The following is a 16359-nucleotide window of genomic DNA, read 5'->3' as shown; positions in this document are numbered from 1 at the left end:
GTCGCCGAAATCAAGGGCGGCGAGGGTGCAGGAGGAGAAGGGGAGCAGGTGGAAAAGGAAATGGAGAGAAATCGCGGCCGATTGAGATTGGAATCGCGGCCGAACGAAGGGGCAGCTGAGGAAGATGGGGAAGAAGACGACAATGGCGAGGGGCAAAATGGTCATTTTACACACCGTAACCCCTCTGTGAACATTTTTTATTTTACAGGGGGGCAAAGTGTAGGTTTTTAAATGTCAGGGAAGAAAGTAAAAAAGCGGGTTATTACAGGAGGGTTTTCTGTAATTTAGCCTTATTAATATTAGTGAATTCCCTTATGTATATAATATTTAGTTTTATAATGGTATTGGAGAAAATAAAAATACTATCAACATCTTTACCGTACGGTATTAGTAAATTCTTATTTATTATTAAAAATGATAAATTTAAGAGAATGAATTGGTGATTTTAATGTGTCCAAGTTATAGTCTTTTGAAGGGGCATGAGAAAACGCACTCTGGTTCATGATGACGTGGTGAACCGTGTCTAGAGAACGATTTATCGTAGTTGCGTGGGTCCCACTGCGTTTTCTCGTATTTGCGCGGGTCCCACTACAGTTTTAGCAAAAATAAAATATATCATAATCATATTCCTCGTGCCCCCCCTTTTTTTAATATTTTTTTTTAGCGCAAATATCAACGCATTTGGAAAGGCCCCGCCCCGTTCCCCTTGTCTCCCCGTGCGCACTCTCTCTCTCTCTCTCTCTCTCTCTCTCAAACATGGCGTTGGCGCCGCCGAAGCCCCTCTTCCCCTCTCCTTCCTCCTCCGCCGTGGCTGTGGCGGAGCTCTCCCCCCTCCCCTCCTCCCTCTCCTCCCTCCTCTGCCGCTCCCGATCCCCATTCCTCGGCCTCCGCCTCGCCCATGACCCGAGTACCTCGCTCCTCCTCCTACCACTGCGCTACCGGCGGCCTCTCTGCGCCGTCGCCGACGCGGCGGCGGTGGCGGCGGAGGCGGAGGACGCCGGATCGCCGCGCCCGAGGGTGCTCGTCGCGGAGAAGCTCGGCGAGGCGGGGCTCGAGCTCCTCCGCGGCTTCGCCGAGGTGGACTGCGGCTACAACCTGCCCCCCGAGGACCTCCGCGCGAGGATCGCGCGGTGCGACGCGCTGATCGTGCGGAGCGGGACGAAGGTGACGCGCGAGGTGTTCGAGGCCGCGGCGGGGCGGCTCAAGGTGGTGGGGAGGGCCGGGGTCGGGATCGACAACGTCGACCTCCAAGCCGCCACCGAGCACGGGTGCCTCGTCGTCAACGCCCCAACCGCCAACACCGTCGCCGCCGCCGAGCACGGGATCGCGCTCCTCGCCGCCATGGCCCGCAACGTCGCCCAGGCCGACGCCTCCATGAAGGCCGGTAAGCAATCGCTCCCCGTCCCCATCTCGATATCTCATTCCCTTCGTCTCCTTCCTCCTTAATTGGATCCGATCTTCGACTGGGATCGAAAGTTTTTGTCGTTTTGGATCTCTTTAGATCTACCTATATTTTTGGATCGGTGCATCTGAAATGCTTGCGTTGTGTTTGTCGACGCGAGTGTAGTGGGAATTTGATGGAGAATGTAGTTAGAAAATTTCCTCCACAATTGTGGAATATACAGTACTGCTTTTCCAATTTTTTGGCGAATAGATAAGTAATTAAAATGTCCCTGTTCAGAGTTTGCGGTGGAATGTGATGTTTTGGAAATTATTGAGCCTCGCATTAACTTAGGTTTGGAATTATGTGGAATTATTATGTGGTGTGATTGGAAATTATTGAGCCTCGCATTAATTTAGGTTTTTGAGTGGGTGGCTGTCATAGGGACCAGCTTTTTATTAATGTACTACATATTATAGCTCCTTTTGCTCAAGGAAAAGGGCAATGATTGGGTGGTATGTTCACTAAACCACTTACCTGGTTTGACCAAATTCAATGAATCCAATCTGCCTATATAAATCAAATTTAGGCACTGATATGCATAAATAAATAGCAGGTATTCATGGATCAAATATGTCAAGAGAGGCAAATATGCACTGATATGCATAAATCAAATTTAGGCCTGCCGTGCTGAGTACCGATCGAGTTCAATGTTTTTCAGTCGGTGGATGGCATGCTCTGTAAATAGCACTGTCGAAAGAATTGTAGTTCTCTCTTTTTACTTGATTGCGTGCTAGTTGTCAGTGTTTGCTGAGTGATGGTAGCTGTATAACTGTCGTTTTGGTGGTTACGTCAAACCAATTATTTGTGCTACGCTTGTTGTTGAAGAAGTGCTTTCTTTGTTCTTTCATTTGGTCCTTGTAGATACACTATTGTCCACAGATTTCTTTATCAATGTATATTGCTTGGGTGGTAGGTATGTGCTTTAAACCAACTTAGTTGCCTTGCGTCTGCTTTTGACATTACATAGGCACCTACTATTGAACTGCTAGGGACAACAACCATAGTGTTGTAAGGCCCTTTCATTGTAAAGTATTTTTTTTTTACCGTTCTCAGGTTTCAGTAGTTCTCATTTATCATATGCAGAAACTGTTTCTTTCTGTGTCTGCTTGTAGTGTTGTGTTAAGTCAGCTTCGACAAGTTGGCAAAGTTTAACATTGTGAGTGTACAGTACGACTCTTAAGGAATCATCAAAGTTCATAGCGTAGTAGTTGCATTTCTTCTAAATGACTTCTTTGGGCAAAAATATTCAGGCATAGTGACCTGCATTTTATTATTCTTATTCTAGCCAAAGCAATTTAAAGAGTTTGGAAACTTGCATGCACTTGGGTTCAATTCTGCTAAAAGATCTCCCTTTGCTGTTCACAAATTTCCCTATCCTTGTCTGCTTCATGAGCCTTATACTATTGCAGCACATAGATTCTGTTGAATCAAATTTTCTTTCACTTTGTTCAAAATTATTAAACACTTCAACATTTTTATTCCAGTTCTTTTATTTTTGTTCCTGTACCATATTTGGATAGACATTCTCATACCTGTGCGTCATTCTGTCCTCAGATGAAGTGGTAAATTCTCTCCCACCATATTTTTCTATTAAGTTGGTTTTCTTCTTGAGTTGGGGTTAAGAGCACTAGTTTCTACTTGAAGTAAATTATAGTCTGCGTGATTAAGTTAATAGCATGTTACTGTGCATTACTCAGGAAAATGGCAACGAAATAAATATGTTGGCGTCTCTCTGGTGGGAAAAACGCTGGCCGTGATGGGATTCGGGAAAGTTGGTTCAGAAGTTGCTAGGCGTGCAAAAGGGCTTGGCATGCATGTTATTGCTCATGACCCTTATGCCCCTGCGGACAGGGCCCGAGCAATTGGGGTAGAACTTGTATCATTTGATGAAGCTATATCCACTGCAGACTTTATATCACTCCACATGCCGCTGACTGCTAATACCTCAAAGCTGTTCAACGATGAGACCTTTTCAAAGGTGAAAAAAGGAGTGAGGATTATAAATGTCGCAAGGGGTGGAGTAATTGATGAAGATGCCTTAGTGAGAGCACTTGATAGTGGAACAGTTGCACAGGTAAACTGTTGTGGCAAATTTTGCTTCTGATTTTTTTCAAACTTAGTAACTATAGTCTGAGTAGCAGTAGGCAGGAGATTGGCAAGCAAAACGGCTAGAGCTTTTCCTCTAGTGAAAAGCTGGAATGATCTTTTGCATCTCTGTAGCAGTGCTGTCTGCTTTTGCTCAGTGTGAAGCTGATGAAGGAATTATGACAAAAGGGCTGGTAGTGTTACCTCAAAAAAAAAAAAAAAGAAAAGAAAAGAAAAGAAAAGAAAAGAAAAGAATTGAAGGCTGATAATATAGTTCTTTAAAAAGCTAGCTTAATTTAAAAGCATATCTACAGAAGCTCCATCCAGCCAAGGCAAACAGGCCCTTAATCCACAAGATGCTATTGGTCATAGTTACCATTCTTAGGGTGGTATCAGTCATTGACTTTACAACCTTTGATTTCATTCCTTAAACAGAGATTTGATGAATTTACTTATCTTACATGTTGCAATTACATCATTCATTGTGGGCATGCTCTATTTTAGGACCTTTTCTTATTTCATTACATTAATAAAATTACAGGATCTGAACCACTACAACAATTTCCATTTCCTTGAGATAAATTCTTTATGTTACTGACTTTTTTAATATCTTGATAGGCGGCACTTGATGTATTCGCTGAAGAACCCCCGCCAAAGGATAGCAAGCTGGTGCTGCATGAAAATGTTACTGTTACACCGCATCTCGGAGCTAGCACAATTGAAGCTCAGGTTTGGCTTTTTAATCCAGCAATTATTTGAAGTCCAATTGAAATCGGCTTCTCTAACATTTAATAATAATTACAGGAAGGTGTAGCCATAGAAATAGCAGAAGCTGTTATTGGAGCATTGAAAGGTGAACTTGCTGCTACGGCTGTGAATGCCCCCATGGTTCCTGCTGAGGTGATCACTTTTAACTAGTTGTGCCTCTTTCGCCCAATCTTCTGGAATAGCTTCTGTATGAGAAGCAAAAGCCAGGCAAGTGGCAAAAACTTGGTGGACCCTTCCTGCTGTCACTGGAAGCTGAAATGAGCATTGAGAACTGAAAAGCAGAAGCTTCAATTTGGAGATTTTGCTTCCAGTTTCAGTTGTTGGGTTTTCTGCATATATATCCTGCAAAGCAAAACCCATTCCAGAGTGAGAACCTTGGCTTTTATGTTCGTTGCTTGCAGGGCATATATGCAAAACCATCTAAATGTTTGGGGACACTTGCAAATAAGTGAAGTTTCTGGGGCATGTGTGCAGATAGTAACTCTCGAATGCTATTTGCATTATCTCACTTGTAGACTTGTAGTAGTCTATGGATACAGAAAACCTTTTAAATAATAGAGTTTTAAGTACTTCTTCGAGTAGCTTTACTCAGAGACCATATGTGCAGAATTCTTAGCCAGGTGAAACAAGCTCTAGCAGCTTGATGGACATTTAAACTTCTATCTAAAACTATTGTCCTTCTCTCACAGGTTTTATCCGAGCTATCCCCTTATATTGCCCTTGCCGAGAAGCTAGGCAAGTTAGCTGTCCAACTCATAACTGGCGGAAGTGGCGTTCGAGGAGTAAAAGTAGTATACTCCTCAGCTCGAGACCCTGATGACTTGGACACTCGAATTCTCCGAGCCATGATAACCAAAGGCATTCTCGAACCCATCTCCAGCGTTCGCATTAACATTGTGAACGCCGACTACACTGCCAAACAAAGAGGTCTCCGAATCAGCGAAGAGAGAATCTCCATCGGTGGCTCTCTGGAAGTTCCTATTGAATCTATCCGAGTCCACATCGCGAACGTGAACTCCAAATTTGCTGGCGCTTTACTGGATAATAACGGGGATATAGTCCTAGAGGGAAGGGTTAAAGATGGTATACCCTATTTAACACTTGTGGGATCTTTCACTGTGGATGTGGGCTTGGAGGGGAATCTGATACTGTGTCGGCAGGTCGATCAGCCTGGTATAATCGGACGAGTGGGAAAAATTCTCGGCGAGAAAAACATCAATGTGAATTTCATGAGTGTTGGGAGGAATGCGCCAGGAAAACAAGCTATAATGGGTATTGGCGTTGATGAGGAACCTGACAAGGAGACTCTCAGGATGATTGGGGAGATACCGGCCATTGTGGAGTTCGTGTTCCTGAAACTATAAAGGAAAAAGGTATTCTCCCCCTCCTTCTCATTTGGTAATTTTGGTGAAAGTCGTTTTGCTGCGAGGTATAATAAATGCGCTGCTTGAGCGACGCACGTAAACCTAATCTTTTCCCCCCTTTTCTTTTCCTACGTATTTTTTGTGTGCTTTTGGTATTACTAGCCCTACCAGAAGGCAGCAGATTTGAAGCCTTCTTGCTACTCTTCTTCGGTTGGCGGCTCATTTCCCTCACTTTACTATTGTTGTTGTATCATCAATTTGTATCGGAGTTCTTTAGGAAAAATCCTTTGCGTTTGTGCGGCGAATGCGCTCCCGAGTATGTGTACCCTTTTCTGTCGGCATTGTTTCAGGTTGTAAAACTTCTGCAATGTGGCTGTCTTCGTGCCGGCTTTGAAATGCCATCTTCCTTTTAACAATTGTCTTTAGCACAACTTTTAATGTAGACAACCAAAATTATTTCCTTTTCTAAAACCTTCTTGTTATCACTAACAAGAAAAAGAGAAGATGGAGAAAGTATTCATCTGGCATTAGTGATATTATCTGTATCATGTGAACAATTTACACTATGCAACTTCCTTTGGATCAAATATTTGGGCATCATAAGACTTATATCTGCAATTTGTGTTTTACATGCTCTTTAATTTCACTTTATTCGTGGTATCCAATCACTTTTAATTACCTGCTACAGGAATTGTACTCTTTCAACTATAATTTGTGCAATTACTTTGACTAAAGAGGATCATGGTAAACTCTTTTGTTCTCTCTAGCGCTTCACTGTTTGCTTAGTAATAAGGTAAAAAAAAAATGCATTTTTTTGTTGTGTTTTGTTTTCATCATTACTACATTCTATCTTTATAGGAAGATCATCAGCCATTGTACCAAGTTTTCTTTTAACTCTTGTGTTTTGTTTTCATCATTACTACATTCTATTTTTATAGAAAGATCATCAGCCATTGTACCAAGTTTTCTTTTAACTCCACCAGATAGTGGTTTTAACCACTAGCACCAACTTTATTTTGTTGAATATAAAATTTGAAAATACCGTGTTGTGTTGTGGTAGTTTAAAATTTTGGAGAACAATTGATGGGTCTTTTTTTTTTTTAACATGATATTAAAGTAGGAGGTTTTGTGTTTTGAGTTCTATCAATTTTTTAGTCTTATTAATTTTTTTTTATATTTAATTTAAACCTATGTTTTGGATTTATAAAAAAGCTGAAGTGTTTGAATTAAAAGTAGAAAAAATATTATTCTCTAGCAGCTTAAGTTATTGGAGAACAACAATCATTNTATATATATATATATATATATATATATATATATATATATATATATATATATATTCAACGTATATTATCATAAGTTACAAGAAGATAAATATTCGATAAAACCAACAAAGGATAAAAAAAATTACAGGAAAATTAATTTAACTAAGAGCAAAAATTCACTTCACACAAAACAAAATGTATTTAATTAGCCAACAATTTCATTGATATCTGTATCAACAAAGTAGTCCAACACTCTACATATCAGTTCTCAACCTTGATAGCAATAGAACAACTTCCAAAAATCAAAGGACAAAGAATTTTTTCTTTTTTGCAATTTAGTGTAATAAGAAGGCCCAAAAATTCCATTCTTTCTCCTTAGCCCATCCAAAGTTAAAATAAGGTCCATGCTATGATTCATCTACCAATACACGCATGGCATCATCCATCATCCATCATTATGCATCATGGCTCATCATCATCCATGCATGACCCGCCTCCCATCCCCATGCCTCATGTAGGGATCACGCATCTTCTGCACGTCCATCACCCCAAACACCCCATACATACTCTTGCTCTCCACATCATCCCCCATCTCACCATCATCATTATTATCATCATCATCACCGTTGTCACCACCACCATCATCATACTTGTTCATCAAATGCTCCCCATAACTGACACTCTCAATCCTTAGCATTTTCTTGTCCCCTACCTTATCTCGTCCTCCCTTCGTCGTCGCCGCCGCCGCCGCTTCTGCTGTCATCGTTGTATCTTCGCCTCTGAGTATCGCCACCACCTCCCGCATGTCGGGCCGCCTCTCGGGCTCTCCCTGCACGCACAGCGCGGCGGCCTCCACTACTCTTCGCAGCTGGACCGGGTCATACTCTCCGCGTAACCTTAGGCATAGAATGGCACAAGTTCAGCATTCGGAATAAATTCGAGACATAGCTCAGATAACAAAGAATTTCTGATGCATTACATATTGGGCTTAAATCATCAAAATGGGCCTTGGGTTGGACCGAAATTGTTTCTACCCATTTTTTTTTATTATTCACCTGGGGTCAACGAGGTCGCCGAGACGGCCCGAGGCGATGATGGGCTCGGCCCACTCGGTGATGGTGCGCTTGATCCCGCCGGGGAGCTTCTCGATGGGCTTCCGGCCGGAGATGAGCTCGAGGAGGAGGATGCCAAAGGAGTAGACGTCGCAGCTGCCGGAGACCTTCCCCCACATGGCGTACTCCGGCGCGAGGTAACCGAGGGTGCCCTTGACGCGGGTCGTCATGTGGCTGACGCCGTCGGGGATGAGCTTCGCGAAGCCGAAGTCGGCCACGAGGGGCTCGAAGTCGGAGTCCAGCAGCACGTTGCTGGCCTTGATGTCCCGGTGGATGATATGCGGGCTCACCTCGTGGTGTAGATACCTGCGTTTATATATATACATACGATAGGTAACACGTCAATCAAATATTATAATTTTTTAAAGGTTTTTTTAAGTTTAGCTCATAACAAATCAAATATTACCTGGTGAGTCCTTTCTTTAGCCAATGTCTAAGAAAATCGTGCACGTAAACATTACTATTAGAATTCTCTTTTTGTTAATATCAAACTTACGCAGTGTTACTTAATAAATTTTATGTAAATACTGCTTTTAGGAAAAGTACTATGCTAGTTCAGCAAACATTAGGGGAGCGCTGATCATATCATTTTAGCTTACGATCATAGCAGAATCTACGAATTTCTTTTGCTGAAAAATATTATATAAGAAATGATAAGAACTGAAAGCAGAAGCAAAAGTGGAGTCAAAAAGGCATCGACAGGATCACTAACACCAGCCCTTCTGCGGAGCCCAACATGACATTCACCCTCTTCTTCCAATCGAGCCGAACCTCGCTGGCGAACTGGCCGTGCAAGTGGGAGAGGAGGCTGAGGTTGGGCATGTAGTCGTAGACGATGAGCCGCTGCTCGCTACCGGCGCAGTATCCCCGCAGGCCGAGCAGGTTCTTGTGCCGCACCCTCGCCAGCACCTCCACCTCCACCGCGAACTCCATCTCTGCCTTCGAGTTGTTCGCTGCCTTCAGCTTCTTCACCGCTATCTACAAAATATATACACTTATGCTTACAACTTGCGCTCGCTTCGATTTTTTGCATAACATGATATCGGAGCGAGTTCTAAACTTCCTCACTTTTGAGAGGTCATGAGTTACATTCACTCGTTAGTATAAGTGACATGATTCATCTAATATTCAACATATACAGGAGTAAAGGTGTTAAGACTAATTCTGATCCGTTTTCTATCGTATCGATTTTTTGGCTAACACAAACAATATTTTTTTTGGCGAATACTTTTTAAAAAACTCAGGACATGGAGTAGTCGATGCTCAAGGTGTTAACTTATGAAATATTTGAACGCTACTCACTCTCACAACTGCTTCAATATCTCCAAAAGTTTTGCCTTCAAAATAAGCTATAATTTACATAATTTTTTTAGCTTCTTTTTTTCTTTTTACAGTAACTAATGCCACTTTTATAATAAGTTCTTACATAAAATATACTAAAAAAAATACTACAAAACAATTAATTAAAAAATATATATTTATGTATAAAAAATACCTGAAGCCCATCTGAGGTTTTTCCCCAATAAACGCTTCCAAATCCTCCCTCTCCGAGCAAATTCCCCTCGCTAAATCCATTGGTTGCAGAGTACAGCTCCTTGTAAGTGAATATCCTCCACGTACTATTCACTACTCCACTCACACACCTATTTTAATTTATAAAAAAAAACATATATATGTATAAATTAACCACATGCACCTACAATATCATCACCATTAGTTAACATCTGCTAAAACAAATTAAAATAAACTTTTGAGCCCCAAAATAAATGGTCTGAGTTGTTGTGGGAGATTTGAATTAATGAGAAAAGTATTAGTGACTCGTCAACCAACTCCCTTAGTTCGCGCTACGGTATCTCACTTTTTCGGTGGATAATTTGGTGCACGACCGTATTGCACCGGAAAAGCTAGGCTAAACACATTCTTAGGGCATGTTGAACTCAGGTCATCAAAAGCTTGTCCCAGCTCGGAGCGTATTCAAAACTGTACTAAACTACAATTGCATGTTAAACCCGCTCGTGCTAATCCACGTGCTCTTCTGCAGAAACTAATTTATAATAGAAAACATTCACAAATATTTACAAAGCTCACTCAGTTACGCGATCAAGTGCGGTGAGAGAGCACGAAAAAAGCTAGGCTAAACACGTTCTTAGGGCATGTTTAGCTCAGGACGTCAAAAGCTCGCCCCAAATCGAAGCTTATTCAGAACCGCACTAAACTACGGTTTCGTGTCAAACCTGCTCGTGCTATAAACATGCACTTCTGCAAAAGCTCGTCCGACAAAACAAAGAAAAAAAAAAAAAAAAAAGGGAAAACTTTCACAGATATATACGGAGCTCATTCTGCTAACCGATCAACTTACACTTGATCCACCTTCTCGTTGCAGCAGCAAGAGCTCGCCACCGCACCCATCGCGGCCGCCCTCCGACGATCAATCAACCGATCGATCGATTGATCGATCTCCGTTGACACGACAACAAACCCTTATCAAATGCTAACCATTCTCTCTTATATATATGAATGTATGTCTCTATCTCCAATTTGCCTCTTTTGTATGTATTTATTCGAAATGCGATGGAGATTTTAAGTGGTGATTAGGAGAGATCGAGAAAAGTATTTGTCACGTAAAGCCGCCCTCGGCCGGCTAAACAATACGTAAGTAGTAATACCGGGCCCTTCTTTAATTAAATTAGCTCTCTCAAAAAGAAATATTTTATAAATAATTCTATCAACATTATGAATATAAATAAATATCAATTACTCAAATATTTTAAGTGAATATATATGGTAAATCACATACTGTGTTTTTACGCAACATAATAGATTTTAAAAACAAAATGCATGTCTCTTTCTCTTCATACACTATTCTAGATTCGGTGAATGAATCATCGTGTTTACTTAAAATATTTTTCTTCTACCCTGCGTGCGTCTATGTGTATAAATATAGAACTATTTTTGTATTTATAATTTTAATTTAATTACTCAAAAAATAAATTTCTTTTATGGAGACCAAATGCAAAAAAAAATTAATAAATTATGAAAAATTCTATTTGTAGACCACAAAGGGAAGAGTTCGATCTTACACACCCATCTTAGAATTTACAAAATTTCAAATAAATTATAGTAAAATAAAAAAATAATAAATTTTTTTTAAAAAAAAGTATAAGATATACATTCTATTTTGAAATTATGATAAGCTCTTAATTACAAGTGCAATGTCGGATTGAGTATTTTTTGTTGGAACTCCATATACAAATACTGAGAGGATTATTTGGTGCACACGTGGCCAAACATGTGTGTTACTAGAGAAAATTTACTGTATCATATTAATTTGCACCACATCATCAATAACAAGCTAATCATATTTATTTTTTAAAAAAATTATAATAAAAATATTTCTTTTATAATTATGATGGGATGAATAAACCTAAAAAAAAATTATTTGATTAGTTGAACACGTTACATCACTAATATAATAATTGGTACATTTTAAAATTTTTTATGTTGCTAGAGTCGCCGCATGGAGTTTCCCAGCTGGGAGGCTGGCAGCTTTCTCTGGTCAACGTGTATTTCTCTGCCACGTGGAGACCTTACAACCTGTTTGACCTCAATTTCTTTTCTTTTTTTTTGGGGCCAAATCTTATTATAATTTCTAGTTTAAACTTTTTAAATTATTGCAGTCAATTTCTACATCGGTCTAACTTAATTGACTAAATATTAATTTATTACTCACGTAATAATATCTTATTTGATAATATGACCGATAATAATTAAAATGCATGGCAGATCGCAATCATATCAATGATACATATCAGCATCTAGGTAACTGAACTAAATGTAAGAGTTGATTGCAATAATATAAAAATCTTATGCTAGAAATCATAATAATTAATGATTTTTTTTCCCCTCCTTATCATTAGGATGAAGCTCAAAGCTAATCCATAATTTACGGTAACCTAAGTTTGGAATCTGGTCTAAACCTGCACTTCAGCCTTCTTTCATGAGGAATAGTTGGGCCAAACCACCACCAAGATAAGCTTTTCATCACTGCACAAAAAGATCGGACCGAATTTGAAAAAATTTGCGCTGTTTTCTTGGCCCATTTGCACTTTATTCCATTACACTTACTTCGGCCTGTTTTGAAGATACACGCTGGTAAACCACAGTCACGCATTCTTTCTAGTATTTAGCGACATTTGAATTCAGAATCTACTACTCAACGACGTAGCGTTGCCAAAAGCAACCGCTTCTATACTTTGGAAAGCCGCACGGAGAAAGTAATATAGCGCTTTCGAGTTTTCCAGATCTTTCAAAAGTGTTTAGACAACGAACTAAGCGTAAGTAGTAGTAGTTTGTAGTTTTTCGCTTTGGTGATTGTAATGACGCCGTTGGAGTTACACCGGTAAAATAATATATTGGATTGCCTACCCTCCTGAATTTGATTGTGGGCCATGATTATTAGTACTATTTCAAAAAATTGAAAAAGAAAAAAAAAAAGAAGATTTTTAAAAAACTATATCCTATGAACTACTCTAGTAATTAAAGTATAGATTTCACATAGAAAACACTAATTACATGAACAAGGCAACCTTGTTTTTCCAAATTTTTTTACTTTCAAAGTGATATGACAAAGAAAATGATCAATTACACCATTTTGAAGATACTTCAAAAACACTCTTGATGAGAATCTTGTCCAAAACAAAAGTTCTCTTTTTTTTTTTTTTGGGTGAATTCCTAAAAAAGTTAGTAGTTGAGTGGCCCTGTTGTGTTCCCCATTATTTTTTTGGGTTCCCCAAAATGTGCCTCTTATTAGTATACAATGGGTCCCCCTCACTCATATATATAGTGGCATCTTCTTTTGCATATAAGTTGTCTCCCACTAAATCTATTTTTCATTTTCACACCTCCCTAACAGAAAATATTTCCCTTCAAGACATATATATCTATAGCTTTCAACAAAAAGAAAAAAGAAGATTTATATATTTGTGTCATAACCCTTTATAGAGATAGAGAGAGAGAGAGAGAGAGAGTCCAACTACTATACTATCGATCCATGGTATTAAGCTCTGAGTACTATCGAATTTTTTATCGTTAGATCTATTCTTTGATCATTTTCATCCGTTAGATTATACTATTCAACTAACCATCCACTCAATCCTAAAAAATTATTATCATCGTAATCAGATACCACTGTCATTCTAACCGCACATCCTCTCATCCAACGATCGAAAACTCAACAACACCAAGTGCTTGATACTACCGACAGTATAGTAACATATATATATATATATATATATACTATTTAATTGATTATTAGAGTATAACTTGTACAAACTTAGTAATCAGTTGCTATGAAGAGTTATAGTATGGCCTCTACTAGCTAATGATTTTAGACAAACTAATTATATTAATGAATCATTGGGATGTAGAGCTAATTATAACTTTATATTCTAGTAACAACCATGGAGAACTTTTCTTGTGATACTTGGATGCTAAATAATGTGAAAACAATTGTTTCTCCATAACATAACAGTATTTCTAACGTTTATGTTTAACACTCTCACTGGCGTCCGAAATCGAAACATTTTTTTAATAAATCTACGACATGGACATAAATTAAATAAGAGAAAACTAAATAAGAATAGGGACCTGGCGGGGTTCGAATTTAATTAGAATACTCTGCTCTGATACTATATTGTACACACAAGATAATTTGAGGGAATTATTACTGGCACCCAAATTGCATGCAAATTTGGATTTAAATTCCAGAAAAAAAACAAAAAGGGCAAAAGTTGAGGGGAGTGCTTCAAAATTGGCTATAGCTGAGGGGGTCTTCATACATTTTCACGACCGAGAGCCAAATGTTCGCAACAGTAACCGCCTTGCCACGTGGCGCGATCTCCCCCGTTCCCTAACGACAGCCCCGTCCCGTACGATCCCTCGAATATTCCGCCATTATTACGCCGTGAAGCTTTCGCGGTGTCGGGTCGCCGCATACATTCCATCGCAAAACCGCGGCTACAAGCCAACGCGCACACCCACCACCGTCGGGCCAATGGATCGTTGCCACGTGGCGTGTAGTTTACTATGCGGGTTTGAGTTACCACTTACTACTTACCGCTTTGAAATTTTTTTTTAAAAAAAATTTAAAAGCCTGGATAATGTGCACATACTGTATTGTACTTACATGGTTTGGACTAATTATTTTAGCAAATTATTAATTTTTTTTAAAAAAAACTATATCATGCACTTTAGTTTAATACTACAAAAAATAAATAAATAAATAATTTTTTTTTCATAATATTATTATTTATACTGTTGTTTTAGAATCACAAATTTTACTTTATGTTAAAAATTTTGAAGAATTATTTTTAATCAAATTCATAATTATTTAAGTTAGAAATATACGTATTTATGAAATAGGTCTCTCAGCTTTTATTTTTTATTTTAAAAAAAAATCTCACTTAATGACACTCCTTAGATTTTATTTTCTTTTTATTTAAATTATTTCAGTCAATTGAAATAAAAATATTCTCAAACTTAATGATGAATTATCAAATTTAGCAATTTATTTTTTTAATTAAAGAAATGCGTTAAATAGGAGCTGTTTGAAGGACTAATTTAAAATGACCACAATTGAGGGGGTGTCTATATTATTTTTATTCTTTTGTGAGATTTTTATCTTCAGTCGTCGAGTTATTTAGATCACTGAGAGAATGATATCGAAAATAATAAAATTTATTCTTTAAATATTTTAAATATTTAATGGAGCTAGTCATTAATTTGAAAGTCTGATTATCGAAAATAATTTAAGAGTACGAAAACATGCATGCTTCTAAAAATGTCTGGTATATACACTTCGAAATTCTAATGTTTTAGTGAAATAATTAAATAACTATTCATAAAATTTACCCTTAAAAAACAAAAAGAAGAAGAGGAAGAGACATATATTCTAACACCTTGTTTTTATATGCACAGCTTCAGTGTGTATTTTATCTGATTCGATTCAGGTGCTGGGGAAGAAAAAGACATAATCACCCCTGCAAAATTGTCTATTTAAAGTGAAGTCCACTTCAATATGCAAAGTTACAAACCTCTCTTTACTTAAAAATTCTTCATAAATTATCTTTTCTCTTTTTTTTTTTTTTTTGCCCACTACAAAATCTTATTAGTAATTGTAACAGAAAGTTATTTACACAACTATCATACTATATATATATATATATATATATATATATATATATATATATATATATATATATATATTATTTACTTTGCTGAACAAGATTTAATACTTATAATAAATATACTTAGCAGGATTATGTGTATTTGATGCTTCATGCAGTCCAAACTATTAAAATTTAACCAAATAACCCATAATTGACAATTTGGAACAAAAGTAATCAATTTCTATATATCTAATTCGTATTAATTAGATTTCGAATTTGAACTTCCAGAGTACGTACCAACATTTATATCTTAGTTAATATCTATGTTCCATGCTTCTCTTTATATTTGTGCTCCTTTTTTCTTATATTATAGATTTAAGACGTGGCTTGAATTAAGTTTTTCGAATTATTCTAAAATTGAAGCTTAATTTTTTTTTCCTGCAATAAACTATTTTTATATATATATATATATATATATATTATATATATATATATATATATATATATATATATATATATATATATATATGAGTGGGCTGGTATGCTTCTGGAAGCACGAGTCCTCCGTGCTTCCAAGTTGTTTTCGATATTCGTATTTTCGAATCGACGGTCGGCTCCGTTAGAGTTGATCTAGAGTATTTGAAGTACCTAGAAAATAAATTTTGTGATTTTTTAAAATTATTTGCCTAGTGATTGAAGGGACTCAAATTCAATAATTTTAATGGCCGTGGTGAGCCGTTTGCAAGTTTAACAATGTAGAAATATCCAAATCATATGAAATTTTCATAGAAAATTCTTTATACCATATAAAACAAGATCAATAATTTTGATCTAAAATTTTAATTTCATATCATCCTATTTTGTAAGATTTTTATTTTCAGTCGTTGATTTTGAGCCTCTTCGATCACTAGGCAAATGATATCGAAAAATCGCGAAATTTATTTTTTAAATACTTTAAATACTCTAGATCAAGTCTAACGGAGCCGATCGTCGATTCGAAAGTTCCAACATCGAAAATAATTTGGAAGCACGGAGTGCTCCGTGCTTCCAAAAGCACCCCAGACGCGCTCATATATATATATATATATATATATATATATATATATATATATATATATATAAATATATATATATATATATATGTGTATATATATA

At 37.6% G+C, this 16359-nt stretch overlaps 2 protein-coding genes across 2 annotated transcripts; one reads left to right on the top strand and one right to left on the bottom strand.

Annotated features, from left to right (window-relative positions):
• Positions 757-6276, top strand: LOC109724794 (D-3-phosphoglycerate dehydrogenase 3, chloroplastic-like). The gene is made up of 5 exons (XM_020253724.1): positions 757-1384; positions 3142-3518; positions 4148-4258; positions 4334-4429; positions 4987-6276. The coding sequence occupies exons 1-5, from the start codon at positions 757-759 to the stop codon at positions 5659-5661; spliced, it is 1887 nt and encodes a 628-aa protein (XP_020109313.1). The 3' UTR covers positions 5662-6276.
• LOC109725173 (putative serine/threonine-protein kinase) lies at positions 7241-10447 on the bottom strand. The gene is made up of 6 exons (XM_020254265.1): positions 10398-10447; positions 9534-9681; positions 8751-9016; positions 7982-8344; positions 7675-7822; positions 7241-7626 (listed from the first exon to the last, which is right to left on the bottom strand). Exons 1-6 carry the CDS (start codon positions 10445-10447, stop codon positions 7402-7404), a joined length of 1200 nt encoding a protein of 399 aa, XP_020109854.1. The 3' UTR covers positions 7241-7401.

The sequence above is a fragment of the Ananas comosus genome, linkage group 19, assembly GCF_001540865.1.
Source record: "Ananas comosus cultivar F153 linkage group 19, ASM154086v1, whole genome shotgun sequence".
Lineage (NCBI taxonomy): Eukaryota > Viridiplantae > Streptophyta > Magnoliopsida > Poales > Bromeliaceae > Ananas > Ananas comosus.
This window is presented reverse-complemented; position numbering and strand designations above follow the sequence as displayed.